This window comes from Megascapheus bottae, chromosome 11, assembly GCF_031878675.1.
Source record: "Megascapheus bottae isolate mThoBot1 chromosome 11, mThoBot2.hap1, whole genome shotgun sequence".
NCBI classification, from domain to species: Eukaryota; Metazoa; Chordata; class Mammalia; order Rodentia; family Geomyidae; genus Megascapheus; species Megascapheus bottae.
The window spans coordinates 25,700,563-25,727,608 of record NC_143519.1 but is presented as its reverse complement, the minus strand read 5'-3'; the positions used below and the strand labels follow the sequence as shown (position 1 = coordinate 25,727,608).

At 41.0% G+C, this 27,046-nt stretch overlaps 1 protein-coding gene across 3 annotated transcripts; it reads left to right on the top strand.

The window, feature by feature from the left end:
- Window positions 1–192: 192 nt before the first annotated feature.
- Window positions 193–22,807, top strand: Klf5 (KLF transcription factor 5). 3 transcript variants are annotated; one of them, XM_090342042.1, is made up of 4 exons: window positions 193–376; window positions 8,992–9,865; window positions 10,859–10,918; window positions 21,091–22,807. In XM_090342042.1, the coding sequence occupies exons 2-4, from the start codon at window positions 9,004–9,006 to the stop codon at window positions 21,267–21,269; spliced, it is 1,101 nt and encodes a 366-aa protein (XP_090198168.1). In that variant the 5' UTR covers window positions 193–376; window positions 8,992–9,003; the 3' UTR covers window positions 21,270–22,807. The 3 variants fall into 3 exon arrangements, with proteins under 3 accessions (XP_090198168.1, XP_090198167.1, XP_090198169.1); XM_090342041.1 differs by lacking the exon at window positions 193–376 and adding an exon at window positions 6,130–6,715; XM_090342043.1 differs by lacking the exon at window positions 193–376 and adding an exon at window positions 7,288–7,574.
- Window positions 22,808–27,046: the final 4,239 nt, after the last annotated feature.

Below are 27,046 nucleotides of genomic sequence, written 5' to 3'. Positions count from 1 at the left end.
GCCCAGGCTGGCTTTGAACTGTGATCCTCATATCTCAGCCTCCAGAGTAGGAGGATTACAGATGTAAGCTACCAGCGTGGGTGCTGTACTGCTTTTTATCAAAGTCTGGACTACAGTTGCCTCACAGCCCACTTCATTGTGATGCTGATGACGTGACTTCCCTAACATTCTAAAAGATTGTTTGGTGTTACTGCTTCAGTTCATCATCTTTCCTTGTACTTTACTGTCATGTTTAGAGACAGAATTCACATACTGTACACTTGAAGCTACAGTAAAGCTTGGCATATAATTTGATCCAAGGCATTTGCATTTATGTCATTTTTGTCTGTGTATTATACCAACAAGATGGAAAAAGTAATCCCAGTCCCTCTGAAAGGTAAAACTATTTTTTTGTATATTACTAGAGCTTTAAAAGTACATTATAATACCTTTAGGAATAAGAGAATCATTCGAGTGTTATATTAATGAAAGGCATGTTAAATCCAAAATTATAGGTAAGGGACTAGGAGTTTGGCCTAGTGGTAGAGCGCTTGTCTAGCATGCATGAAGACCTGGGCTCAATTCCTTGGGTTCAATTCCTTTTTTCTATAGAAAAAGCTGGAAGTGGTGCTATGGCTCAAGTGGTAGAGCTCTAACCTTGAGAAAACCCAAGGATAGTGCCCAGGCCCTGAGTTCAAGCCAGCAGTGGCAAAAAAGTAAATAAATAAATAAACTTTCTTCTTCTTTTTCTTTTTTCCGGGTCATGGGGCTTGAACTCTGGGCCTGGGCACTGTCCTTGAGCTCTTCAGCTCAAGGCTGCCACCTACCCCTTAAGCCACAGCACCACTTCTGGTTTTCTAGTGGTTAATTGGAGATGAGTCTCAGGTTCTTTTGTGCCCAGGCAGGCTTTGAACTCCTCAGATCTCAGCCTCCTGAGTAGCTAGAATTACAAGCATGAGTCACCAGGCCTGGCTGTAAAATTTATTTCTTAAGAAGCAAGGCTGAACTCCAGTGATGGCTCACAGCTGTAATCCTAGCTCAAAAGTCTGAGATTTGAGGATCAAGGTTCAAAGCCAGCCTAAGACTCACATCTTCAATTGAGCTGTAGCTCAATTGTTAAATCTCTAGCCTTGAGCAAAAAAGCTCAGGGACAGCACCCACTGGCACTGAGTACAACCTTAAGATGAGCATACACACACACATACACATCAAGAATTAGGGATAAGAGAAATAATTAAAGTAAAAATTAAGTTGTTTTCTTGGGTTGGGAATGTAGCTTAGTGGTAGAGTGCTTGCCTAACATGCTTGAAGCCCTACATTTGATTTCTCAGTACCACATACTCACATACAATGTGCACTGTGGACTGTGGCTCTAGTAGTAGAATACTAGCCTTGAATAAAAGAAGCTTGTGGGTGTGGGGGGGAGGAGCAGAATGTGAGAGTTTGGCCTAGTGGTGAGTGCTTACCTAGCATGCATGAAGACCAGGATTGGATTCCTTGGAGTCACATACAAGTGGTAGAGCTCTAGCCTTGAGAAAGTCCAAGCACAGTGCTCCTCAGGCCCTGAGTTCAAGCCCCAGGACTGGCAGAAAAGAAAAAAGAAAGAAAGATAGATGAGGGGTGGGGATGGGGGGAGGAAAATGGAGACCAAAATATGAGAAAGGATATTAGTGTTTGTGAAGTAATGTACCTTCTATCTGGTGAATATAATGCAACCCTTCTATTACAATAAAAAAATATATGAAAAAGAAAGAAAAAAGAGGAGAGAAAGAGAGAGAGAGAGAGAGAGAGAGAGAGAGAGAGAGAGAGAGAGAGAGAGAGAGAGAGAGAGAGAAAAAAGAAGCTCAGTGACAGTGCCCAGACCCTGACCTAAGTCTATGCCTCAGGACTGGCAAAAAAAAAAAAGATATTTTAATTTATGCAAAATGCGGTATCTTAGATATTTTTAATGACATGTTTAAAGATTGTAGAGAAAAGCATCTTTTCTCCTATCAATCTTTTGAATCTAAATAATTGAATTCTGAATAATCTCAAAATTTTTTTCTTTTGAGGCAAGATCTCACTATGGGGATCCATCCAGGCTGGCCTAGAACTCATTATATGTGTCTCAGCCTGACCTCAAAATGATGAACCTACAGCTTCAGTCTCCCTAGTGCTGGGATTAAAAATCTACCACCATCCCTGGTGCAACTTCTGCTTTTGTGTTGATGTTGTTTGTTTTACTGGTCCTGGGGCTTAAATTCAGTGCCTAGGCAGTTCCTCAGATTCTTTTGCTCAAGACTAGATTATCTAGCACTCTACCACTTGAGCCACAGCTCTAATTCTGTTTTTTTCTGAGTAGTTGAAAATAAGTCTCATGAGCTTTCCTGCCTGAGCTGCCTTGGGCCAGGATCCTCAGCTCTCAGCCTCCTGCTTAGGATTGTAGGTCTGAGCTACCAGCATCAGGCTGGTGTTTATTGTGTAGTTTCCCTAATGACTTTTGGATAGGTGGGTTCAAATACTTAAGCATTAGTGAAAAATAAAAATGACAGATGTAAAATGTTTTAGAGGACAAAATTTATCTGGTATTATTATTTTTTTTTACCAATTCAGATTCTAACAGGAGTTATAATCAATGAATATAAAAGCTCGAATTGGATCATCTTCCTCAGGGAAGAAAGCAAGAGCTGTATAAAAATTTATTTTTGCTGGTGCTTTATCTATAGCTCTGTATCACTCAGTAATTTGATTCTGGTTATACAGAAATGGAATCTTCAGCATCTATACTCTCAGTGAATGTGAATGAAATATAGTTAGCTGTGATACTCTCCATTTCTTTTTCCCAAGTTGTCAAACAATTAGATAGTTCTTTTTGCCATGTCTTTGCGTGAACATTGCCCCGGAGACAGCTTCATACATTCTTCATCTCATCATTCAGAAGCTATTTATTTTTTTCACTGCCTCCTTCGAGCCCCCGCCCCATGGCTGAATGCTTGATCAGCCCCCACACATTCATGCGTATTTATTCCCGTAAAGATAGTGATACTTAAGAGTTTATTCTAAGACTAAATCTGTGTTGCCCAGTGACTAAGGACTGAAGCATGCACTCTGCTTCTACACTTACCCTCCTACCTAACTTGACTACTCAACATTTTTCTTCCTTTCCCTTAGAATCTCCTGTTCTGGCACAGTTCAGTTAGCACATCATTGCCAAGCCCCTAATTGATTTCTAAAATCTGACATGTTTTTTTTTTTTTCTCTCCCATCTTCCTAATCGTACAGCACTACTAAGCAGGAAAGAATGCAAAGAACTAGAAAGTTCAAAGTCATTGAGGCTCTGTCCATTCACACAGTCTGGCTTCATGCCAATAGAGAACATGGGAGATTTGAAAATAGTTATCAAGTTTTAACCCTTGTGCGCTAAGTCGCTGGGACAGGTTTGTGTTGTGACATTTATCTTGGTTGACCATGTTCTTTATTGTGTTCAGAACCACACACAACCAGCATATCAGAAAAGGATTATTGTCCAATTTCTATAGTTATCCACAGCTAAGCTAGTTATTTTCTAGTTATTTTGTGTTATAAATCTGGGGATTTCAGAGAAACTATTACTTAAAAAGTGGCAGTCTGAAAGGGAAGGGGAAAACAAGATGATTGGGAATGGGTGAGGGGAAGGTAATGGGTACAAAAGCATGAGAAGGGGTATCAGTGTGGGAGAAGTAATGCACCTACTACCTGGCAAATGTAACTGAAACCCATCATACCAACAATAAAAAAAAAGCGGCAGCCCTATTTCATAAATTTTTATGTCAAAATGAGATTTTAGTAATGCTACTGCATTCGAGAAAAGAGAAAAAGAATGTACTGAGTTTTAAAAGTATAAATGAAATACATTCACTATGCAAACCCAATCATACTTACGTTCTTATATATTCATGAAGAAAAGTGAATATGAAAATGTAACAAGACTATAAGAAAGTTCAAAGCTTTACAAATAGTTGTGTGGGCTTTTCTTTTGTTGCAATGGAAAGCTTCTGTAAGTGAAAGCAAATTAAAGACTGTTGTGAAATTTAAAATCATTGCATTAAAATAAATGTATCTTATCACAGTAAAAACTTGGGTGGAAAGTTCAGGTCATGGGAGCTTTGGTTAAAAAAAAGTATAAAAGGAAGGTTCTAGATGGATTTAAAAGGAAATGAAAGTGCTGGTACCAACTTGTATTTACTTTAAATAACACAGCTTAACGTTAAAAGAACACAAACATTCTTTTAAAAATTATACCATATGATCATATGATCAAGTTTGATCATATCAGCATTATGTAACTAAAGACCAAAGTTTTTTAAAAAAAAAATAACACACACTAGTTCCCATAGTAATTCTATAGCTTGTTTTTAAGTTATTTAATTACATTATTAAGTTTAAGGAGAAATTAAGAGTTTTTTTTTAAAAAATTAAGGTGGTCAGTAAGATTGTTTGCTTAGAAACAAATGTGAAAAAACACCTACTAAATAATTTTTTGAAAACATGAAAGTAGCCATCACCCATCTCCGAGAGCAGCAATCACAGCTATAAAAATGAATCCTGTATAACAGGAAAGGAAGAGAGAAAAAACATCTACATCACAGGGTAATTTTATCTTTTCTAAAATGAATACATGCAATACTTTCTATGCACATGAATTTAACACATCAAGAATGAGATCCATACTTTTGATACACTCTTGGAAGTAAACTTTTTCTGCTAAGAACTTTTTCAAAGTTGTTTTACCGTCCGGTGGTGAGTAGGCTGTTGTATATGTACAATGATCTAATGGTACTATGTACTGTCAACATATGTACATATGTAGTAATATTATACATTTTTATTACAGCTTTTTGTTCTGGCTTCTCAATAAGTCAGATAAAATCATGTAGAAGAACATTAAGGATGAAAGGAAGTGGTTTCCTTTGGTGATTACTGGCGAACCTCACCCTCTCATTATAATAACATAGTAAATGGACAGTAATAGATTTGGCTATTACTTTCCAACAAATTTGGATGCCCATTTTTCAGAGCTGGTGAGTGTATGTTTGCGGCTTCTTGGGTGTCTTTTCGTAGGAAAAGGTGTTCAGGATATTAGATAAATGGACGACGTTCCGGTTTTGTAACTATTCAACCCAACCCCCCCCACTCCATTCACTGCTTGCAAAAATAAGTCAAAGATGTAATGTCTATTTAAATACACGTTTGAGCTAGTTGTTCGTGCTTAAATTAGATTCCATGCTCTGGCTAGAATCAACGTGATTTTAATAATAAACCTCAAAATTCCCCCCCCCTCCACTTCATACATTCTAGAAAGAGGTCGAAATGTGTGCGGTTAGCTGAGTGGGGGAAAGAAGCCCTAGCCTGGATGGTTAAGGCAACAGAAAAAAAGAAAGAAAGAAAGAAAGAAAGAAAGAAAGAAAGAAAGAAAGAAAGAAAGAAAGAAAGAAAGAAAGAAAGAAAGAAAGAAAGAAAAGAAAGAAAGAGAAAAAAACAACTTGCCTTTCAAACTCTCACTGATGATACACCAAATGTTCTTAATGTATGCCTTCCCTGCTAAATATCCAAAGGTTTTTTTTTTATTTGTTTGTTTAGCATAGTGTCCCTAATGTTCCGCTAAAGTCCATTTTGTGTATTTAAAACTATTCCTTAAACAGGTCGTTAAAACCCTTACCCTGCCCCCCCCCACCCCCGTCCCCCTTCCTTCTGGGTTTCAGCTTTTGAGTTTCAAGTCCTTGCACAACACCTCAGACGTGCAATACTTTACTCTCTTTTTCTCTGCTCCTGGCAGAGAACAGTTCGGAGAGATCTCCCTCCACGTCTCCACCCCAGTTCCCCCTCTTCCGAGATTCCACCCGCTCCTCTCCTTCCCTCCGCCCCACTGCTCTGCCAGCCCAATCTGTCAGAGAAGTTGTGTACAAACTGCGCGGCAGCCCTGCGCGCGAAGCTCGTGGCCCGAGGGGTGCGGTCGGCCTGAGGGAGGCGTGGCCACAGGGTGACTTTCTCTCTTTTCATAGGTTGGCGTCTCCAGCCTAGACAGCCTCGGCGCGTTCCGATTCGTGGATGTGCTGCCAGTCAGACGGGCGGGCCGCCCCCCCGGAGTTGGGTGAAATAGAGGCGGGCGTCAAGTGTCAGTAGTCTCGGGGCAGGTACGCGCGTTCGCAGCTCTCAGGAAGAGATCGGTGGTGGCTAGAGCGGGCTCCCGAGAGCCAGAGAGCGCGGCGGGGCGGGGCAGGAGAAAGTGGCCGTCCGGAGGACGTTGGCGGCTACGCGAGGCCGAGCGGAAGAGTTTTGCCTTTTCTTGCGCGCCTTCGAGAACTGTGCTCGCTGTTGGCCGAAGGGGGTTCTGCCCGGAGCCTCCCCTCCACCCCGCGGCCCCGCGCCGAGTTCGCCGTCCCGAGCCAGCGCGGGCTACGTGGAGAGCGTTCCCGACCCGCGTCCCGCGCACGGAGCCGCCCCCCGACTGCCCATGGCGACGCGGGTGCTGACCATGAGCGCCCGCCTGGGACCCGTGCCCCAGCCGCCGGCCCCACAGGACGAGCCGGTGTTCGCGCAGCTCAAACCGGTGCTGGGCGCCGCGAACCCGGCCCGCGACGCGGCGCTCTTCCCGGGCGAGGAACTGAAGCACCCGCACCACCACCACCCTCAGGCGCAGCCCGCGCCCCCGCAGCCCCCGCAGCCGGCGCCGCCACCCGCCGCCGGCCCGCGGCTGCCCGCCGAGGAGCTGGTCCAGGTAGGCAGCCAGCGCGGCTCCCCTCGCTCCCGCCTCCTTCCCGGGGCTCGGGCGTGTCCCGCCGCTACGACGCGCGGGCGACAGGGGCCGCTCCAGGCTGGGACGAGCGAGCGTCGGGGCGCGCCGGGGCTGGGGTGGGCCATTCCCCCCTCCCCCGCCCCGTCCTACTGTCCCTGCGAGGGCTTCGAGCGGTGCGGGGGGGGGGGGACCTGATCGGGGGTCGGTGTGGCCTGGCGGGGGTGGGGGCGCGGGGGGGGGTGCCCAGGCGCACCTGGGGCGGCGGGGTGAAACCTGGTTCTCCACGCCCCAGTTTCCTTACATTCCTCTCCCCGCCCTCCCTCCCAAAGCCGGGCCGGGGTCCCCAAACATCGGGGAATCCGCTGTGGAAATAAATGCAGATGGGTGCGCGGGAAGTGGGGGGGACGGTCCCCCGGGCTCTGGGCTCTCTAGAAGCGATCGCGGGGCCCCCGCTTGGCAAAGGAATAGTTAGAAGTAAGGTGGTATTGGAGCCCTTGTTTTTTTTTTTTTCTTTAAAAAAAAAAAAGACGGTGGGGGGGGGGCAGGGGTGTTGTTTTTCTTCGCGTGCGCGTAAATTTCCTCCCCGAGCCGCGCTGAAAGCTGGCAGTTGGCTTTTACACTTGCCCAGCAGCCGAATTAGAGCAACCGCCTGTTCCCCTCGCCCACGCTCGGGAGTCATAGAGCCCAGAAAAAACTTCCCGGGACTTTCAGCTCGTCCCAAGGAAGGAGGGGGGGGGGGAGAAAAAAAATTGGAAACAGACCCACATGCAAACAGCTGGAAGGACTAAAATCAGAAACCACTAACCGCCACGGGAGCACAGTGCACGAACAGGGTTTTTAGGTTGGTTTATTTCCAGACGCTTCATGAAATAAACCCCTTGGTCGATGAGTGGGGTGGTGGAGGAGGGGGGGAGCGGGGGGTCCGCCACGCTGAGAGAGAGGACAGAGGCATTTGTCAAGAGATGTTACTCACATGACCACGGCGTTGATCTTTATTTTTAAATCGTGTATATCCGGGAAATCCCGTCCTCATCCACCCTGAATGAGTTGACGGAAAGGTCCGAGAATAAACGCTTGAAATTTTAGTAGCAAAATAGGACTGTCTTATTAATTCACTGGAGAAGGGAGTTCGTGGCTCCTAGTTTTGCGAGTTATTCCATTTTAGTCGTTATTTTTTTTTCCTTTTTCAAATTTCCTTTTCGTCGGGAAAAATTAGGTTTATATCCTAGGAGAGTGGTTAAAAAAATGGGGGGGGGGAATGAGGCAACTTATTACAAGCTAGACAAGGATCTTAAATATGGTGATTTGAATTTAAGCATGTTCTTAGGGGGGACACCGAGAACGTAAGGGGTGACTGAGCTTTTTACAGAGTAAGGGGGAATGTAGCATTGGCCCCACTGAGAAGGGCATGATAAATGTTTCACTGATGACTGGGTGACTGGCCAGCCTGTTCCCCACCCATGGGCTTCCTAACACCAGTCTACCAAGGGAATGATTTTTCCCTTAGGTAATTAGAGATCTGTTGTAGATAGGTATGTGAATAGGAATATTTCATTATCATATTAACCAATTGCAGAATCTGCCATTTAAAAAAAAATTTAGCCGGAATGTTGAATGTGAAATTATTTTGTTTTGGTGGATACTAGGGTTTATCCAAAAAACATTAAAGTTTCCATTGAATGAGAAACAAGAAAAGGCAGGAAAAATAGGCAAAGGATTTTTTTATATTAGATATTTTGGAAATACCTAGACAAGCCAAGACAAAAATAAGGGAAGAACAAAAAAAATTTTGCACAATATTACTGTAAAGGTTTGCCTAGCTTTATATGTTGAATAAAGCATGTTAAATTTCACTTTGTGACATGAGCGGAACTGAGCTAGTTTGGCAAGCTTTCCGTACTGTACTTGAGTTGCACACTAACTGCGTGATGGGCTCGCATAGGGCAGCACTTCATTATTGCATCAGAAAGGGATATGTCTCCTTTTTCTTTTTTCCTGATTTGTCTCTTGTCTGAGGCTGATTTGTGGAGCGATTCTACCCAAGAATGTCATATAGACTTTCGTAAGCTTCTGGTGACCCAATAATTACACAATTGACAAAATACATGTAAACTGAGATGTTTGTAAGCAAGTCTTAAGAGGCACTTGCCTCAGCACTTGACACACGATCGTTGGGGGACAATTTCTGGGGAGCCCTGTTTCACCCTTCCTGAGATGAGACCAGGTGGATTATGCGTGTTTGTCTCTTTCTTTTTCAGACAAGATGTGAAATGGAGAAGTATCTGACGCCTCAGCTTCCTCCAGTTCCCTTAATTCCAGAACATAAAAAGTATAGACGAGACAGTGCCTCAGTGGTAGACCAGTTCTTCACTGACAGTGAAGGGTTACCTTACAGTATCAGCATGAACGTCTTCCTCCCAGACATCACTCACCTGAGAACTGGCCTCTACAAATCCCAGAGACCGTGCGTATCTCACATCAAGACAGAACCTGTTACCATTTTCAGCCACCAGAGTGAAACGACTGCCCCTCCTCCGGCCCCGACCCAGGCTCTCCCCGAGTTCACCAGTATATTCAGCTCACACCAGACCACAGCTCCAGAGGTGAACAATATTTTCATCAAACAAGAACTTCCTACACCAGATATTCATCTATCTGTCCCTTCCCAGCAGGGCCACCTGTACCAGCTACTGAACACACCGGATCTAGACATGCCCACTTCTACAAACCAGACAGCAGTAATGGACACCCTTAACGTTTCAATGTCAGCTGCCATGGCAGGTCTTACCACACACACCTCTGCTGTTCCGCAGACTGCAGTGAAACAGTTCCAGGGCATGCCCCCTTGCACATACACAATGCCAAGTCAGTTTCTTCCCCAACAGGCCACTTACTTTCCCCCGTCACCACCCAGCTCAGAGCCTGGAAGTCCCGATAGACAAGCAGAGATGCTCCAGAATTTAACCCCACCTCCGTCCTATGCTGCTACAATTGCTTCTAAACTGGCAATTCACAATCCAAATATACCCACCACTCTGCCAGTTAATTCACAAAACATCCAACCTGTCAGATACAATAGAAGGAGTAACCCCGATTTGGAGAAACGACGCATCCACTACTGTGATTTTCCTGGTAGGTGGCCTCAACTGGTTGAAGCATCAGTTTGAAATTGTGTTCATGTGTGTCTCTGCATTTGTGAGCCAGACCTTAAACTTTTACATAGAAAAGTGTATTTGACAGTAAAAAAAAAAAGTTTTCTATTTCCCTTCCCTTCCCTCTGCCTTTTTCTTTTTGTGGTGGTTAGGGTTGAACCCAGGGCCTTGAAAGCCTGTTATTCTGTACCCCCAAAGTGGGGGGTGCATTCCCACTTTAACAGAAGATGACAATTTTAATTTCATTTAATGAAATTGGTTTTAATTTTAAGGGAAGTGTAATTGTATTAAGTTCTAAATTAAGTACTCTGTAGATTCAATAGGAAAAAACAACGTATGATGCTGAAATGCTGTAGGCAATCTAGAGTGTGGGTAATAGGAGATACTCTGGGATAAATTTGAAGGATGGTGTCCATAGAATATTTTCCTCAGTAAGATTTGTGGCCCCAAATTATGAATTGATTTCAAGTAATGAACATACTCCCAAGTTGCTGGCATAAGCTAGTTTATGATTAATACCAGGTATAATTTATTGACTGTGGTACATGATATGGCATGACGTGCTAAATAAAAGTACAGAAAATTATAGTCGTCTCAGATAATGGTTTAGCACTGTCACCTCCATCCATTAAAATTTAAACTAAAAACATGTACTATAATAGCACTTAAGTCATGAAAGTATGTATTACTAGTAAAAGCTCCTACTGAAGTATAAACACAAATTTCCCATTTGTCCTGTGGCTCCATTACCTGTGTTCTTTCCGAATGTGATAGATGAAACAATCACTTTATGCCTTTAATAAGGTAATGGGGGCCGGCTCCTTAAGTCTTAAAACCGAAGCTTCCAATATTTCATCTAGCATGAGAGATTTCATCTTTAAAGCCAGATTTTAAACACTGAATCATCAAATGGAAAGCTTTCAAAAGGATCTCCAAAATGACAAGCTGTTCCTTCTCTGATTCTTTATTTTAGGTTGCACAAAAGTTTATACAAAGTCTTCTCATTTAAAAGCTCACCTGAGGACTCACACTGGTATGTAATTTTCTTGTTAATTCTCTGAGTTGTGTAAATAGTGTAAGTGGTATTCATCTTTTTAAAAGCCAACACGTGTTTGATCTCTTCTTTCTTCTGTCAACTTATTTTTTAATGGCCTACCTTTCTCAGCACTGGCTGGGGCTCAAAATTCAGTTCTATGAGAAAGCCTGGTTCCAGAAAGGCAGATCTCCCACCCCTAGTCCCTCACTGCCTTGTCCTGTCACCTCATGTAGAATCAATTACCCTAAACATAAACAACAATGTTTACTAAGAGTTTAACACTCTAATGGCAATTCTTGAAAGGGGAAAAAAATTCTAGGTAAATTACTTTTGCTTCAGTAAAGCCATTCTAAACATGAAAATACTTTCCATTTAGCTTGTACACAGCATAATTGCTTAAACAATTACTTGAACATATTTGTACTTAGCATGTTTTTTTTGTACTTCATTTGTACATTTTTGTACTTGGCTTCAGGAAAGGTAGGCTAGAAATTGCAAAGTATTACAAATAGTGTGATGGCTTAAAAGTGATTTCACACTCTCTGATCCAGTCCCCAACTGTTTTCTTTATTCTAGCTTATATTTCACCCTCCTTTAAAATATGCCTTTAAGATTATTATGGTTGAATGTTATAACTACGTCCTTATGCAATTTATGGTTCTGCAAACCATAAAATGATAAGCCATCGTTTTGAGAGCTTGGAAATCAGAAACCAGTTTATGATAAAATTTATATACTTACTAAAGGGCTTCACCTATATTTTCAAATGTATAGATGGCTTCAACTTGTGATTTTTTTTTGTCTAAAAAGAATAACTTTAGTGAAACGGGTTTATATAATGCAATTGTACTGTTTTCCTCAATAAATAAAGCTTTACCTAAAGTTCAAAGAATTAAGTTTGCTATTAAAGGCAGTGACCTAGCAAAGTGTATTATTCCATCATTGCTATGGAAACCAAAGTATTCAACAGTTCCTTTGAATGGGTGGTTGGATTAGTGTGAGGACTTGAATCTCCCCAGGCTAGATGTTACTATGGAAATTGAGTTTTGATAAATGAAGTAGTTATCTCTAACTGCTACATTAAAAAGTAAAAGCCTTTGAACAAAGGTCAGTGCTGAGATAGGGCCTGCGAGGAATATGGTTGCCTGACATTCTGTATGCATGTCAGGAAGTATTGCCTGATACCCAACAATAAACATTACAAGTGAAGTTAACTACAACCACAGATATAAGGGCCTTTGGAGAATCTGCTTTTAAACAAAAGACTTTTTATCTAAGAAATGAAAGGATTGCTGTGGCCTGAGGTTTAGACCAATTGATTACATAAAAGAAGGTAGGAATAGTGTTTACAGTTAAGCCTCCACTAAAGAATTCTACATCTAATGAAAACTGTTAAAGTTTTCAAAATACAAATGACAAGTGCCAGGAAATGAAATCCCACATAACTGTGCAAAAGTTACCCTCTTATATATAGACTACAGATTGTATTAGGAAAGCATTGCAAATGGGTCTGAGTTTTTCATCCAAGGGACATGGAAAGAACTTAGAAACATTTGAACTTTTGTTTTTCTCTTTTGGACGGCCTTGAAACTGGAGATAGGAAGGGTAGGGTTAAAGTCCGATAATAAAAGAAGAGCACAATTGCATATAAGGATGTAATCAACTGCTTATTGCAGGGATATAGTTAGGCCATATCTAAATAGCCTTTCAACCCCTGTTGGGGTTTAGTGTTCTGAATGCTTGTACCTGAGATTCTGGAACTTGACCTGCTGGCAAAGAAATTCAATAGTGGGTTGTCTTTAACAATGCTCCTACTAATAAAAGCAAGCTAAAAGAGGACCTAGGCCTACTTTGGGTCCCATACATGGGCTTTTCCACCTGACCATAAATATTGTGGCCTTCAACATCTTAATGAGTAAGAGCATGTAATCCAGTTTAATAAAATTGTTTGATAGTCTTTCAAATGCCTTGGGGAGGCTTGGTGCCGGACTCACTCATCTGGCTAAACCCGTTCTTGGGTAATCATAGAGCATTGAGGTTGTTTTCTCCTCATTTCTAGTTTCTAGACAATGCCTGTTAAAATTACCTGGCCTCTCTCATTGCATCCTCACCCCGCCTGTTTGTCAGTGACTATCCAAACCAGCAAAGGCTTGCTTTTTCTTTTTTTTCTTTGAAGGCCCAGGAAGATGAAACAGTTTTTCATCTCTAATAGCATTTTTTCCTCCCCACCCCTCACATACAGCTATTAGTAAGCTTTAAAAGCAATATGGCAAGGTTGATCTTTTATTTGATGACACAAAAGGAATTATTCTGTATAAATGATTGCAATTTTGCTGGTAGAATGTAAAGCGCCCTAGCATTTCTTTGGAAAATGGGAACACCTTAAAATGTCAAGTTACTGTATGTTTTAAAAATGATCTAAGAAATTACAACCACATCCTGCATTCTGTTTAATTACTTACTGGAGTTTTTAGTTTGACAATGTTTCTTTAACTTGGGTTGCAAACTGAACCTAAGCAAATAAGTCTTTCCAAATCAACTTGGGACAAGGATTTTTTTTTTTTAACGTATTTTCTTAAGTCACAGATCTCAGAGCATTTAAGTTTTTTTCCAGATATTTTGATGTCTTTATTTGGAAGCCATATATTGTTATATAAAGATGGGGCTTCCTGCTGAGCTCCAGTGGCTCATGCTTGTAATCCTATCTACTCGGGAGACTGAGAACTGAGATCTGAGGATCTGGTTTGAAGTCAGCCCAGGGCAGGAAAGTCAATGAGACCCTTACCTCCAATTAACCACTAGTACCACTGAAAGTGGTAGCTGTGGCTAGTAGAACTTGCCATGAACACAACAGCTCAGAAACAGTGCCTGAGTTCAAGCCCTACGACTGACAAAAAGAAAAACAATTCTGTGTGAGGTCAGACAAAAGACCTGAGCCATAATTTATTTATGTAGAAATTATATTCCATGTGTGGCCAGATATATGTAAGTCGACACATACTTACGGGTCTGTACTTCATTTTATTTTACATGGGTGAGTGGGTGTTTGTGGATTTTTTCGTAGTATGCATGTACCATATTTATCATGTTTCTGTTGGAAATAGTTATGTGTGCTTCCAAGCAACAGTGTCAATAAGTGGTATATTTTGAAACCAAAGTGTTTGTGCTTTTCAGTAGCATTTAGTTGAAACTCTCATCGAAATTCTCATTCCTTATGACGTATGTAAGGGCTCTACTCATTCTATGATTTAAAAATTGCCACCCAGCACCTTTTTAAGTCAGAATCACGGACAAACTATCTTCTGCAACTCTTTTAATTTTTTATTGTTGCTGAGAATCAAACCTAGAATCTGGGGCATGCTAGGCAAGTACCCTACCACTAAACTACATCCTCGGTATCCTTTTGCATAATTTCACAGTGAAGGTTTTAAGACATTTCTCAGCTTTCTGGAAACTAGCAATGAATAAAGGAAGGTTAGTAGCCCATTCACTTGACACAATGGCTCCACTTCATGGAGTGTTCATATTGTAGCTACTAACACCGTTCACCAAAGTTGCAGACCACTGGAAGCTCTCCCATTAGAAAAGTAGCATAGGTATACAAAAGTGGACTGAAAAAGCACTGTCTTAGAGAAGGAATTTCAGCCAGAGCTTCCTTGTAAAGAAGCAGATCCCTGTCTTTTGCCTTAAACTTTATTTCCTTGTAGCATTCAGAAGATGTTACTCTGCATATTTGTTATCAAAATATTGATATTGTTTATTTTTTCTTCGACTTCTCTACTGTGAAAGGCATAGTCACAGTATTGTGAGCATAGATATATACTACTCTCCTCTTCAAATGATAAAATATGAGTGAAAGCTTTGAAAGAAAACATTAGGAGGATTATAATTTCAGGCCTTCACGGAGGGAATACGTAGTTAGGATCTTAAAATAGATCAATATTGATTCAATTTGTGAAGTTCAAAATTTTCATTATTATAAAGGTGATATACAGAGTGGTTAACAGTTACATGAAGGCAGCTCAATTTTGTCATTTTGTACAAAGTCACTCCTTTTTACATTAACCCTTTGAAATATATTCTCTACTTTGACATTACTAGCTTTTTTTCTTATCTTTTTTTTAATATTTTTATTTTTTTAGTAGGAGACCTGGTGGTTCAGATCCCAGGAAAGGTATTTATGAGCAGGAAAGCTTAGAAACATTTTTTTTAATGACTCACTGAGAAGATTAAACTTTGCTTCTGGGACTTGTTTTCATCTGAAAAACATTTACATAGGAGATTGATTAAATTGTTTTGAGATGATAAAGCTTATCAAAGGTTAAGGAGAATAATTTGATTCAGAAAACTTTTTTTTACTTTTTGTGGACAACCCAAAGATGAAATATTCTTAACCGTTTGGGTTTTAAATGGCCGGGGGGTTGGAGGGAGAAGAAGCTAGTAAGCTGGTTTCTACATAGATTTGCTGTGTGAAAACTGCTAGCAGACGCAGTGGTCTAAGGAATGGAGAGAGTAATGCTGATTTTCTCAAGTTTTATAATTACCCAAGAAATTTATTTGGCAGATATTTTTAGAATTCAGGAGCTATTTACTTCATCAAGTAAACAACTTTTCTGGTGAAAAGGTTAGAAAGAAATGTCCTCCTCTGTCAGCCTTTATTTATATTCCAGGATCTCACAACTCTGATTAAGGGCAAGGTACTGTTTTAGAAGTACACAGTAGGTCACAAGTATACAAACATCTACTCAGAAGAATAGATTATAGAACAAACATTCTATAAGTATATAATTTATTAATTATATATAGAATAAAATGTTTCCTCTGGGCTCCTGTCTAAAATGGCTAACCCTCCAGAGGAGTCAAGCAGTCAGTCCACTCTGGTAATCTTGTGCAGTGGGAATTAAGACTGTTGATCTAGACTCATTCAGGGCGGGAGAAAATGGAAAGACTGGAATGTTTTGTGCGAAAAGAAAAGGTAAAACATTCCATTGAAAGTTTATTCTTTTTTTGTTTATTTTTGGTAAGTTAGTTTGGGATCTTATTACCAAGAAAGTGAATCAAAGTTGTGTTTTTGTCAGGTGACTCAAGATTTGGTACTTCATTTCATTAGCCCTGTTAAGGTTTGTGTTTGGAAAAGTAGCCACAGATCTCAAAGGCAGTAGCATATACTTGTAATCCTAGCTTTGCCGAAGGCTGACATCTGAGGATTGACGTTCAATGCCAGCCTGGGTTTTGACAAATCTGAGATAATCTTTGATTTTCTATTAACCAGCAGAAAGCCAGGAGTGGAGTACTAGCTCAAATGGTAGAGCACCAGCTTTGAGTAGAAAAGATTGAATAAGAGTCCAATGCCCAGAGATCAAGCCCCCTAGCACTTGCACACAAAAAAAGAAGGAAAAGAAAATGTAGCCATAGTTTAGGAGTATTCAGTCCTAACTGGAATGTAGACTAGCAGTGTACCTCCCCATAGCACACTCCCTCACTCTTTTAGTTCAGTAGATTAGAGCTCCCTGGCTCCAAAAAAGACCCCCACCCCACCCCGCCAGGTGTCTTTGACCTGTGTACTACTGGTCTCAGAACTTGTTGGTTTTTCTCAAGTCTATTCCAGTTCTGCACAAGAAGACGTGTCACATACAGAGTTTCTTTATCTCTGTACCACTTGAAGGGTAAAAAAGAAGTGATTGGAATTTTTCTCCCAAAGAGACTCCCGGATGTTCTTACCTAAATACATACATTTATTCAGATTAACCTGGGTGGTCCCAGACGAGGTGCAGTCCTACAATGGCCTCTTATGCCTTTCCTTGTTTTCATTATAAAAACCAAACAAATGCTGGCCACGCACAGAGTGTTTCGGAGGCATGAGTGTGGCAGTGTGGTTGGTGACATTGTCCAGGCCCCTAAGGAGCTTGAAGAATAGACAGTATGACCAAGCATTACTTCTTCCAGACTTCAGACTTAGGCTTGAACCCAGGGCCTGTGTTGGGTGTGAAACACCTGTACCACTAAGCTCCATGGCCCCCAACCTGTTTCAAAACAAGTGACCGTGGTACACACAAAGGAAATGGCAGAGGTTTGCCAGAAGAGGTAGGATGAAGTTGATTTTAATGAAACTGATAAACAGGATCAAGGTGACAAAAAAGGAAGTTTCTTAATATATCCCTTAACATTAGTTTCGTCACAGTGGGCCTTTGCTGACAAGGGTTCTATATATAGTAAATGTTAGACTGACTTTTAAGGTGAACCTTTCCCTGTTTAAAGTGCATTGAGCTCTAGTAAAAATTGTTTTCAGTGGAAAATCACTAGCATGGATATGTAAAGATAGAAATTAATGAGGCAGAATCATCCTACTTTATCGATTTTTCTCATCTCAACCCATGGTTTTCCTTCAGTATTTGTTTTTTTCCCTTTTATTAACAAATCCAATTATTAAGAGTATTTCAGAGGCTAAATTCCCCAAGTTTAGATGATAGGGAAATAGATTTATTTAACTTTGAGGCCAGAGATAAGTGTTTTGTTTTGCAAAGCTACAGATGGGTCTTTTTTGTCTTTATTATAAATGTTATTGATTTGATTGTATTGTATGGAGAAGGAAATTGATGTGTAAATTTGTTAATGTAAAAAATCATACCTAATGTAATTATTCTAAGAGTAATACTTCCTTCTGATTTTTTTTCTATTTCCTCTTGTGTTGGGAAGTGAACCAGGCCTAGGGTCTTATACATGCTAAGGCAAGCATTCCATCTCCTATTGAGTTACATCCACAGCCTACGTTTTTTTTTTGGTTAGAAGAATCGATGTAGAACAGTCTCACTATGAGCGCTGGTATGAGTATTGAATATGTTCAGCAGAGCAGAGAAACCTATTCCATTGTGGTTGCTCAGAAGGTTATTTTTTTCCATCTGTTCGTCAGAAGAAAATATACCAATGTTTTAGCTTCTTGCTAAGGATTTTTTGAATGCTCTACAAACATTCTACTACTGCATGGACATTTCACCTAGTCTAGGAAAAATGAACTTTCAGTCAGATAAGTATGGATAGCAGATAGATAACTAGTATGTCATATAGTTTGCAGGACCCCCAAGGTGGCATGACCAGGCCTCCAAGTGCGGTTTAAGAGCTGCCGTGAGTCCATTAAAGCTATTTATTCCTTACTTCTGAGTGGCTTTAGAAGAATCTAAGCACTGTGTATGTCTTTGAGTCATTCAAAGAATGTATTAGTGTTTGCTAATGGAAGGTTGAAGGGAGACATGGCAGGCCGGGTTCATAATGTAGAGCTCCTGGCTTCACCTCTCACCCTGGTGGCTGTATTAAAGTGAGACCAGAAGTTGTAACCCTAGGATATGCTCACTTGAGCTTCTTCTTTTGATGCCCAATGTTTCTGCTTTAATATTTTTATTAAAATGTTGCTGGTTTTATCATTGTGGGTAATAAGGATGTTCAATTTTTTAAACGTTAGGGATTTGTACCAAACTATCCCTATATGGTTTTAATGTAGACAAAGGAAATGCATGCTTTCTTTGAGATAAACCTGAAGATTCTTTTCCATTGCTGAGTAACTTTATCATTTTTTTTCCCCTCTATGCCTTTGGAAAGTTTCACATTAACAGCATGAGAACTTAAAAATACAGTTGATGTTGAAAGAGCTTAACTAAATATTTTAAATTGGTGGTGTTGGAAAGAGATCCTGTAAAAATCCAATTAAACTTTTGAAAGCCCTATCCTGTTGAAATATAACTTGAAGGAAGTGAGTTTGGTTTCCCAGAAGTACTGTGCATAGTGTTTCTGGCTGTGGAAAAAAGGCTTCTACTCTGCTGTTTGGCCAGAAATTGGGTACCAGCTTCCTCTACAATGTTTTACTTGAACAGTGTTGACAAACTTGAACAAATCCCATAGAAACTGCCCCAAGTGGGGAATAGTTGTCTTGCTTTTATAGTAGGACTTGGCCCCAGAAACCAGGGCTCCAGACACTGGTTGTATTCTTGGCTGAATAACCCATAGACGATTGTGAGCAAGACCTCAATGTTTTAGGAACTTTAATGGCTACCGTATTTCAACCAATCAGTAAAGTAAATTAAAAAGTAGTGGTGCAGTTTATTACTTCCTAGCCAATAAAAATAGTGAACAAAAAGAGTCTAGTGTCCCCTGTTTCTTAAATAAACTGCACTTCAGTTCTCTTGCTGTTTGAGTTATTAAATTCAAAAAGACTTTGGGGCTCTTTAGGAAGTTTTTTTCTTCCTTGCCTAAGATATCTGAAAGTCTTTTTTTCTCCTGTCTATTAAATGAAAGTATTTAAGGAATATGTTTGTTTCATTGCTTAAGGAACAAACATTCCTGTGCAGAATTCTTTTGTTTGGCTTTCGTTCATGGTCACAATAGCTGTATTTGCTGGAGCGAAAATGTATTAAATATATCCTAAGTGAATTTACACAAAAAAATTAGTGGGTTGTCTTTTAAGGGTCAATTGTATTAGTTTAACCTTCTACAGAAGTTCTACTATAAGGAAGAACAAACACAGAACTGAGAGATCCATTTTATTTAGAGAAAGCCTTTGGTTTAGCCTCAAATTCCAGACCCTCTTGGTCTTCCAAGGGCTGGGATTATAGATTTCTACCACTACATGCAACAGAGATGCACATTTTAAAAATGCAGTGACAGGAACCCCCACCCCCCAAAAATGGAATTTTAAAAATGTGCATTAGGTCAACAACAGAAGATAGAGAGTGGAAAGGTGGCAGGGCGTACATCTCTTCAGAGGTGAGATGAAATCTGATCAGTTCTAGCCTTTTTTTGCCCTGTAGGGTTTTTGAGTTTCAGTGGCTATTAGAATAGTACAAATTACACTGATCCCATCATATGGAAACTCATATATATGGATCATGTCTTACAGAATTTAGGTTGGGTTGGGTATTATACAACAGTGTTGTGGGCATCTGAGATTCTTCCTTTTCAGAAGAATGTTTCAAGGAAGTCATAGGGAACAAGCAGTCTAGTGACCCTTTATATGCAAATGCACAATGTAAGCTTGTAATGTTCTGTAGGAGTGAACTTCTGGGATTTACACAGGGAAACAGATACACTTAAACAGGATTCTAACAACACTTTAAGACTGAATTAATACTTATCTTTTGCGTGCAACATTTCACTGAAAATAATTTAAATACATATATCAGAAAATGGTAGTGTTATGGGTGGATAATGTTCTGTTTACCAATACCAATGTGAATTTAGCGTTACCAGACTTGCAAGGGATATATGTGTGTGTGTGTGTGTATACGTGTGTGTGTATATACATATTTTTTTTTGGGGGGGGGTAGTTCATGGGGCTTGAAATTGGCCCGGCACTCACCTTGAGCTCTTTAGCTCAAAGCTACTGCCCTACCCCTAAACCAATCCCCACTTCCCATTTTCTAGAGATTAATTTTTCTAGAGGTTAATTGGAGATAAGAATCTCAGTCCTTTTGTTCCTGGGCTGGCTTTGAACCTTGATCCTCAGATCTCAGCCTCCTGAGTAGCTAGGATTACAGGCAAGGCACCTGGTGCAAGGGACTTTATTAAGCAAATACCAAATGCATAAAGAAAAGCTTTATATCCACTCTGCTTTGTATTCTAGTTTTGCTTTCCTTCAGTCTGGAAAAAAGGGGTGGTGTATGAACCCGAGTGAATGACAGTAGAAGAATGGCTGAGAGGGTACATTATGGGGGCCATGCTGGGATGCTGAGGGCATATTCAGACCATGTAGGACAAGCAGAGCTGCTGGAGTGCCTAGAGTTCCTCGTGCGTCGGCTCTCCTCACCCCCATGCTGTACCCTGGCCCAGTACCTCTTAACTCCTAGGGTAATTTTGGGATGGTTTATGTTGAAACCGTGTAAGCACAGAAGTAGGGGAAGCCCCTCGCCCCCCCCAAAATGGGCTGATGGTTTCATGCACCTAGGCTGCAGCAGCAGTCTGTCGAAATAACCCCGAAGTGTTTTGCTCTTGCCTCCACCCACCGGCTGTTCCCCCAAACACCAAGTAAACGAATAAAGATGGTTTCATTGTGCATGTAGATCAAGGCTAGATGACTGGGGTGGCTGTGTAATATATAGTCCTGGTACCCGATCGGTGCTGGGGCTGGGGCTGGGGCGTCTGGGTTCCCGGCAGCTCCTTATGCCCTTTGTTCTTCCTCGCAGGTGAGAAGCCCTACAAGTGCACCTGGGAAGGCTGTGACTGGAGGTTCGCCCGCTCGGACGAGCTGACCCGCCACTACCGCAAGCACACGGGCGCCAAGCCCTTCCAGTGCGCTGTGTGCAACCGCAGCTTCTCGCGCTCCGACCACCTGGCGCTGCACATGAAGCGCCACCAGAACTGAGTGCCACGAGCGCCCGCGGGCCACCGGCTCCACGCCACACTAACCATTCATATAAAAGAAAGAGAGAAAGAAAGAAAAAAACTGGAAATGTATATTTTGTATATTTGAGAAAAACAGGGAATACATTGTATCAATACCAAAGTGTTTGGTTGATTTCAGAGTCTGGAATGCAGGCAGCCACGCGTGAGCGTGGGGCGGGGTGGGTACGTGGGTGGAGGCCCGCGCGTGGGACGTTGGAAGCTGGGCACCCTCGTTCATTGTGAACAGTGTTTAGTAAATAAGTTTCAGGCACCGGAAGGACGGCGTGGTCTGTCAAGATTTTACTTGACGTGGAATAATTTTTCTCAATATCGGATGATTCCTTAGAGGTACACGGTGTACCCGGCAATTCACAAATAGCCATTGAACAAATACCTTTTTCTTTTTATATGAGTTGCCTATATTTGCTATTGAAAATTTTGTAAATATGCAAATCAGCTTTATAGGTTTATTACAGGTTTTTTTAAGGTTCTTTTGGGGGAGGTGGGGAGGGAGTCACTTCTTTTCAAAAATAACCGTGAAATGCATTTACAGATAGAATTTGGGGAGGGGGGGGTCGGATACCTCTCCAATTATTATTACTACCAAATTCATTTCTTTGGGGCAAGGAATAATCATTCAAATGAGTTTTAGAAAGGAAATTTCATGCACTGATTTCAAATAGGATTATTTTAAATATGGAAGATGTTTTCTACGAATTGTAAACTGGAGCTTCAAAATAGTTACAGTATACAGAAGTTAAACCTCACAATAAGCTAAATACAGTATCTTTTTTTCCAGAAGGACATGTGCTTTTCACATAGAAACGTTGAATTTATGACGCAGTTTTCGTAACCTAAGATGCTTGTGCAGTACTATTGGTTAAATGACAATTTATGTGGAATTTGCATGTATTATACAGTGAGACACAGTAATTTTATCTGAATTACAGTGCAGTGTAATTAGCTGTTAATACTGACTCAGTGTCTGCCTTTAATCTCAATGATAGGTTGAAAGCTTAAGAAAGAGAGCGCTATTCATATATGCAATAGAAAATAGTAATGTGATGTCCATGCTGTTAACCAAAGGGCAGAATAATAAGTAAAATGCCAAAAGGGGTCTTAATTGAAATGAAATTTTAATTTTGTTTTTAAAATATTGTTTTATCATTATTTATTTTGTGGTAATATAGTAAGTTTTTTTAGAAAACAATTTTCATAACTTGATAAATTATAGTTTTGTTTGTTAGAAATGTTGCTCTTAAAACATGTAAATAGACAAAACATGGTGTAAATAATTTTGTAAGAGGCTTCAAAATGTTTATACGTGGAAACGTACTTACATCAAAAAGCATAAAATTGGTTGCTGTTTTGCTTCTTTTCCCCCCCACCCCCTCTTATTTTTGTATTGTGGTCATTTCCTATGCAAATAATGGAGCAAACAGCTGTATAGTTGTAGAATTTTTTGAGAGAATGAGATGTTTATATATTAACGACAATTTTTTTTGGAAAATAAAAAGTGCCTAAAAGATTTATGTTGTTGCCTTTCTTTACCTACCACAGTGAAGAAGTTAGCAGATTCCATTCTAATGCTTCCTTGTTGAACAGGGTCTGTCTGATGAGGGTAGTTGATAATGGAGAACCAGCTCTGATGTATTCATAGGAAAAACATGAACTGGTTGTGGTGGGGTGTACCTATGATTCCAGCACGTCAGAGGATGGACTAAAGACCAAGCTACATGACCTTGTTTGTGTCAAAACAGCACATCTTAAGAGGTTTCTTTTTTTTTATTTATTTATTTTTTTTTTTTGGCCCCCTTCTCTCTCTCTCTTTCTGGCCCTGCTCGCTCCGGCCCCGCTCGCTCCGGCCCCGCTCGCTCCGGCCCCGCTTGCTCCGGTCAGGCTCGCTCCCTCATGCTCCTGGCACCGCTCGCTCCGACCCCGCTCGCTCCGGCCCCGCTCGCTCCGGCCCCGCTCGCTCCGGCCCCTTCTCGCTCTGGCCCCGCTCGCTCCGGCCTCGCTGAAGAGGTTTCTTTTTAAAAAAGCAAACAGAAGGCAGCGTTATCTTTTTTCTTTTTCTTCCTCTTGGTTTTAGGTGTCTGGTTTTTTTTAGTACCAAGGTTTGAACTCAAAAGCCTTGCCTCTGTTGCTTAAGGTATGCCATGACACTAAGGCCATGCCATTAGTTGTGGCGTTTTGCTGCTTGGAGATAAATGTCAAAAACCTGCCAGGGCTGGTTTTGAATTGTGATTTTCAATTCTCAGCCTCTTGAATAGCTAGGAGTATAGGCATAGTTCTTTTTTTTGTTTGTTCTGCAGTTCCTAGAGCTTGAACTGATAGCCTGGCTGCTGCCCCTGCACCTCTGTTCAAGGCTAGCGCTCTCACGTTGAGCCATAGCTCCCCTGTTGAATGGTTAAGAGATGAAAGTCTCATGGGGACTTTACTGCCCAGGCTGTCTTCGAACCTCGATCTTCAGATCCTACCCTCCTGAGTAGGATTACAAACTGAGCCACTAGCACCTGGCACAGGCATAGAGTTGGTGGGGGTTTTTTGTTTTGTTTTGTTTTGCCAGTCCTGGGCTTGAACTCAGGGCCTGAGCATTGTCCTTGGGCTTTCTCAAGGTAGGCTAGAGCTCTACCATTAGCCAGTTGAGCCACAGCACCACTTCTGGCTTTTTCTATGTATGTGGTACCAAGGACTCAAACCTGGGTCTTAGTGCATGCTAGGCAAACACTCTACCATTAGGTTAAACTACCAGCCCCAGACATAGGTTTTTGAATACTTAAAAAACTGAGAGTACCTCACCTGTACTAATACTTCAACAGCTCCAACTGAGAACACTATAAGGTAAACTTGAATGTGCTAGCTGACATTTTATCTGGGGAAAAAAAGGACATTAAAAATATCTTATTATTGAAATGTTACACAGCCATTACCATTTAATGTCTGGTAATGAGTACATGAATTTTTTGAACAATAATTACCTTTTACTTTCCCCCAGCTACCTCCTTACATCCAGAATTGGAGTTTTATAAAAGTTGTCTGTTTTTCTTTTCAGTACTGGGAATCAAACCTAGAGCCTTGTTAGGCATAGTTAGCAGGTGTTCTACCAGTGGTAAAAGTTGAATTTTGTAGTAACAATGTCTATGCCTTCATTTCCAATACCACTCATCAATGAAAACTGAAAATCCTTAGAGGAGTGGTAACCCCAGGCCTGGGGGGAGAAGATACACCTCAATGCCTGAAAGTAAGTGATTGAAAATAACCTACAATGTTGGGACTATTTCCAAGTGTTAAGAAACATGTTTGTTTTTCAAAACAAAATAGCAGTTTTGAAGGAACTACAGAGAAATGTCTACTAAATACCCCTCTATCTATATTGATGGAAGTATGGCAGAAGTCTCAACTTTTTTTTTTCCTTTTTGTGCTAGGATGAAGCTGAACTTTAGATCTTTGTGCTCTCACTTGGCCTTTTTACTCAAGGCTGAGGCTCTACCATTTGAGCCACACCTCCACTTACAGGTTTTTGCTGGTTAAATTGGAAGTAAAAGTTGTCAAAAATTTTCTGCTCCTTAGGTCTCAGCTTTCCGAGTAGGTAGGATTATAGGAGGGAGCCATTCATAAACACCCAGATTAAAATATTTTTTTATAGATAACGCATCCTCCAAGAATGGCACCTTAGTTCCCTATTTGCTCACAGTGACTTGTTTGGGTGGGATGTCCTGGATGAAAAGGGGGGGGGGAGTAAAGAGAACTTTGTCAACACTACCTCAGCCAGATGATCAAGGGTCACATCAACAGTGATATGGTGCTGATAATGTGTACTCTTGATATGATGAGATGTGATGAGAATGGAACTTGGCCCTTGTGGTCTTTCTCCTCAGAACACAACCTCAGTAATCGTGAAAAATGCGCACGGGGAGATTGCAACTGACGAGTACTTAAAAGGTTGGAGGCATGAAAACATCTGAATCTCTTACAGCCAAGGTAGACTTAAAAGGAGACATTACTAAATGCAATATTGTAAAGGAAAACAGGCAGCCAGTGCAAAATGTGCAATATAGTTTTATGTATTAGCACTGGTTCATTCGTTGTGACAAATGGATCCCACTCACATACACTGTTAATACTGGGAAATAAAGCCCAACAATTGGGGTCCTGAGACAGGAAGATCTAGAGTTTGAGTCCAGAGGAAAGAAAGGGGGAACGAGGAATTGGGTATGGTTACGTATCTTTGCTATAGTTGTAGAAATTTAAAAGTAATAAAAAGAAATTGGCTAGATGCTGATGACTCATGTCTGTTGTCTTAGGCTGAGATCTGAGGATATTGCTTCAGAGCCATCTTGGGCAGGAAAGTCTGTGAGATGCATCTCCAACTAAGCACCCCCCAAAAAGCCATATGTGGGGTTGTGGTTCAAATGGTAGAATGTTAGCTATAAGGAGAGAAAAAAAGAGAGAGAGAGAGAAAGAAAAAAAAAAACAAAACTCAGGGACAACACCCAGCCCCTGAATTCAAGCCACAGGACCCATATGTAAAATAAAAACATCACTTTCACTAGTCATCTCCCAGTAAATGCATGGGGCAGGGATCCTGTTACAGAGCTAATGTGGAAATTCCTGTTACGTGAATTTAGCCTCCTGTGCTTGCTTAGCTTTGGTGATTATTTAACTTCCTACTCAAGTCATGTCAAACTGAGGAATAATGCACTTTGTTCCTTACGGCATTCTCATCTGTAGAGAAGAACACATCTAGAGAGTGACATGAAAAAGTAAGGCAATGGACTTCTTGAAACAATTACAGTTGTCTCTCTGTACACTCAGATCAACAATCTGTCACTACTCAGTTTTGATCTATAAACTAGGTTTTCTTGTGACTGTAAACTTTTGTTCTTGCTTTGATGGCTACACTTAAGTCTAGTCCTTTTTCTAAACACTTCAATACCATTTTATTCGGGGATGCAAACCAGCTGTTTCTAGTTCTCTTTTCTGTCTCTGATTATTCCTGCCTTCATACTTTTTGTTTGTTTGTTTGTTGTAGGGCTTGAACGCAGGGCCTGGGCATTGTCCCTGAGCTCTTTTTGCTCAAGGCTAGTACTTTATCACTTTGAGCCACAGCCCCACTTCTGATTTTTGAGTGATTAAAGATAAGAGTCTTACTGTGCTATTTTTCACCTGGGCTAAACTGTGATCCTCAGATCCCTGCCTCCTGAGTAGCTAGGATTACAGACATGAGCCACCAGTGCTCAGCCTGTCTTTCTTTTATTGGCTGTCCTTTCTCCTCTTTCTCCTTTTGTTGGCTGTCCTTTCTCCTTTTTCTCCTGGTCCAACCCTTGTCCGTTAGGGGTTTTGTGCAGGCCCTCAGTCTTTGTCAGCCACAGTCATTGGGTCTTCTTTTGCACATGGAGACATTGTGACATGAACATTAGAATTATTTGTCTAATTTTTTAAAAATTGGAAACCAGGCGTATTTTTCTTTCTCAGATTGTCAATTCCTTGGAAGAAATCATTGCCACTTCGAAAATGTACCCCTTCTTAGATTGCCTTTGTATCACTACTGGTGTGTGTGTATCTGTCCTGGGACTTGAACTCAGGGCTAGGGATTGTTCCTTAATTTTTGTTGCTCAAGCACTAGCATTCTACCACATGAGACACAGCTCAACTTCCAGTTTTTGTTGGCTACTTCGAGATAAAAGTCCTACTGACTTGTCCAGGTTGGCTTTGAACCAGTCATCATATTTCAGCCTCCTAAGTAGCTAGAGT

Bases quoted from the DNA above. Each gene is read 5' to 3' on its own strand.
- Klf5 (XM_090342041.1), top strand. From the start codon at position 6,452: ATGGCGACGCGGGTGCTGACCATGAGCGCCCGCCTGGGACCCGTGCCC. The intron at 6,716-8,991 runs GTAGGCAGCCAG...TTTCTTTTTCAG, and splicing joins CCGCCGAGGAGCTGGTCCAG to ACAAGATGTGAAATGGAGAA. The intron at 10,919-21,090 runs GTATGTAATTTT...TCTTCCTCGCAG, and splicing joins TCACCTGAGGACTCACACTG to GTGAGAAGCCCTACAAGTGC.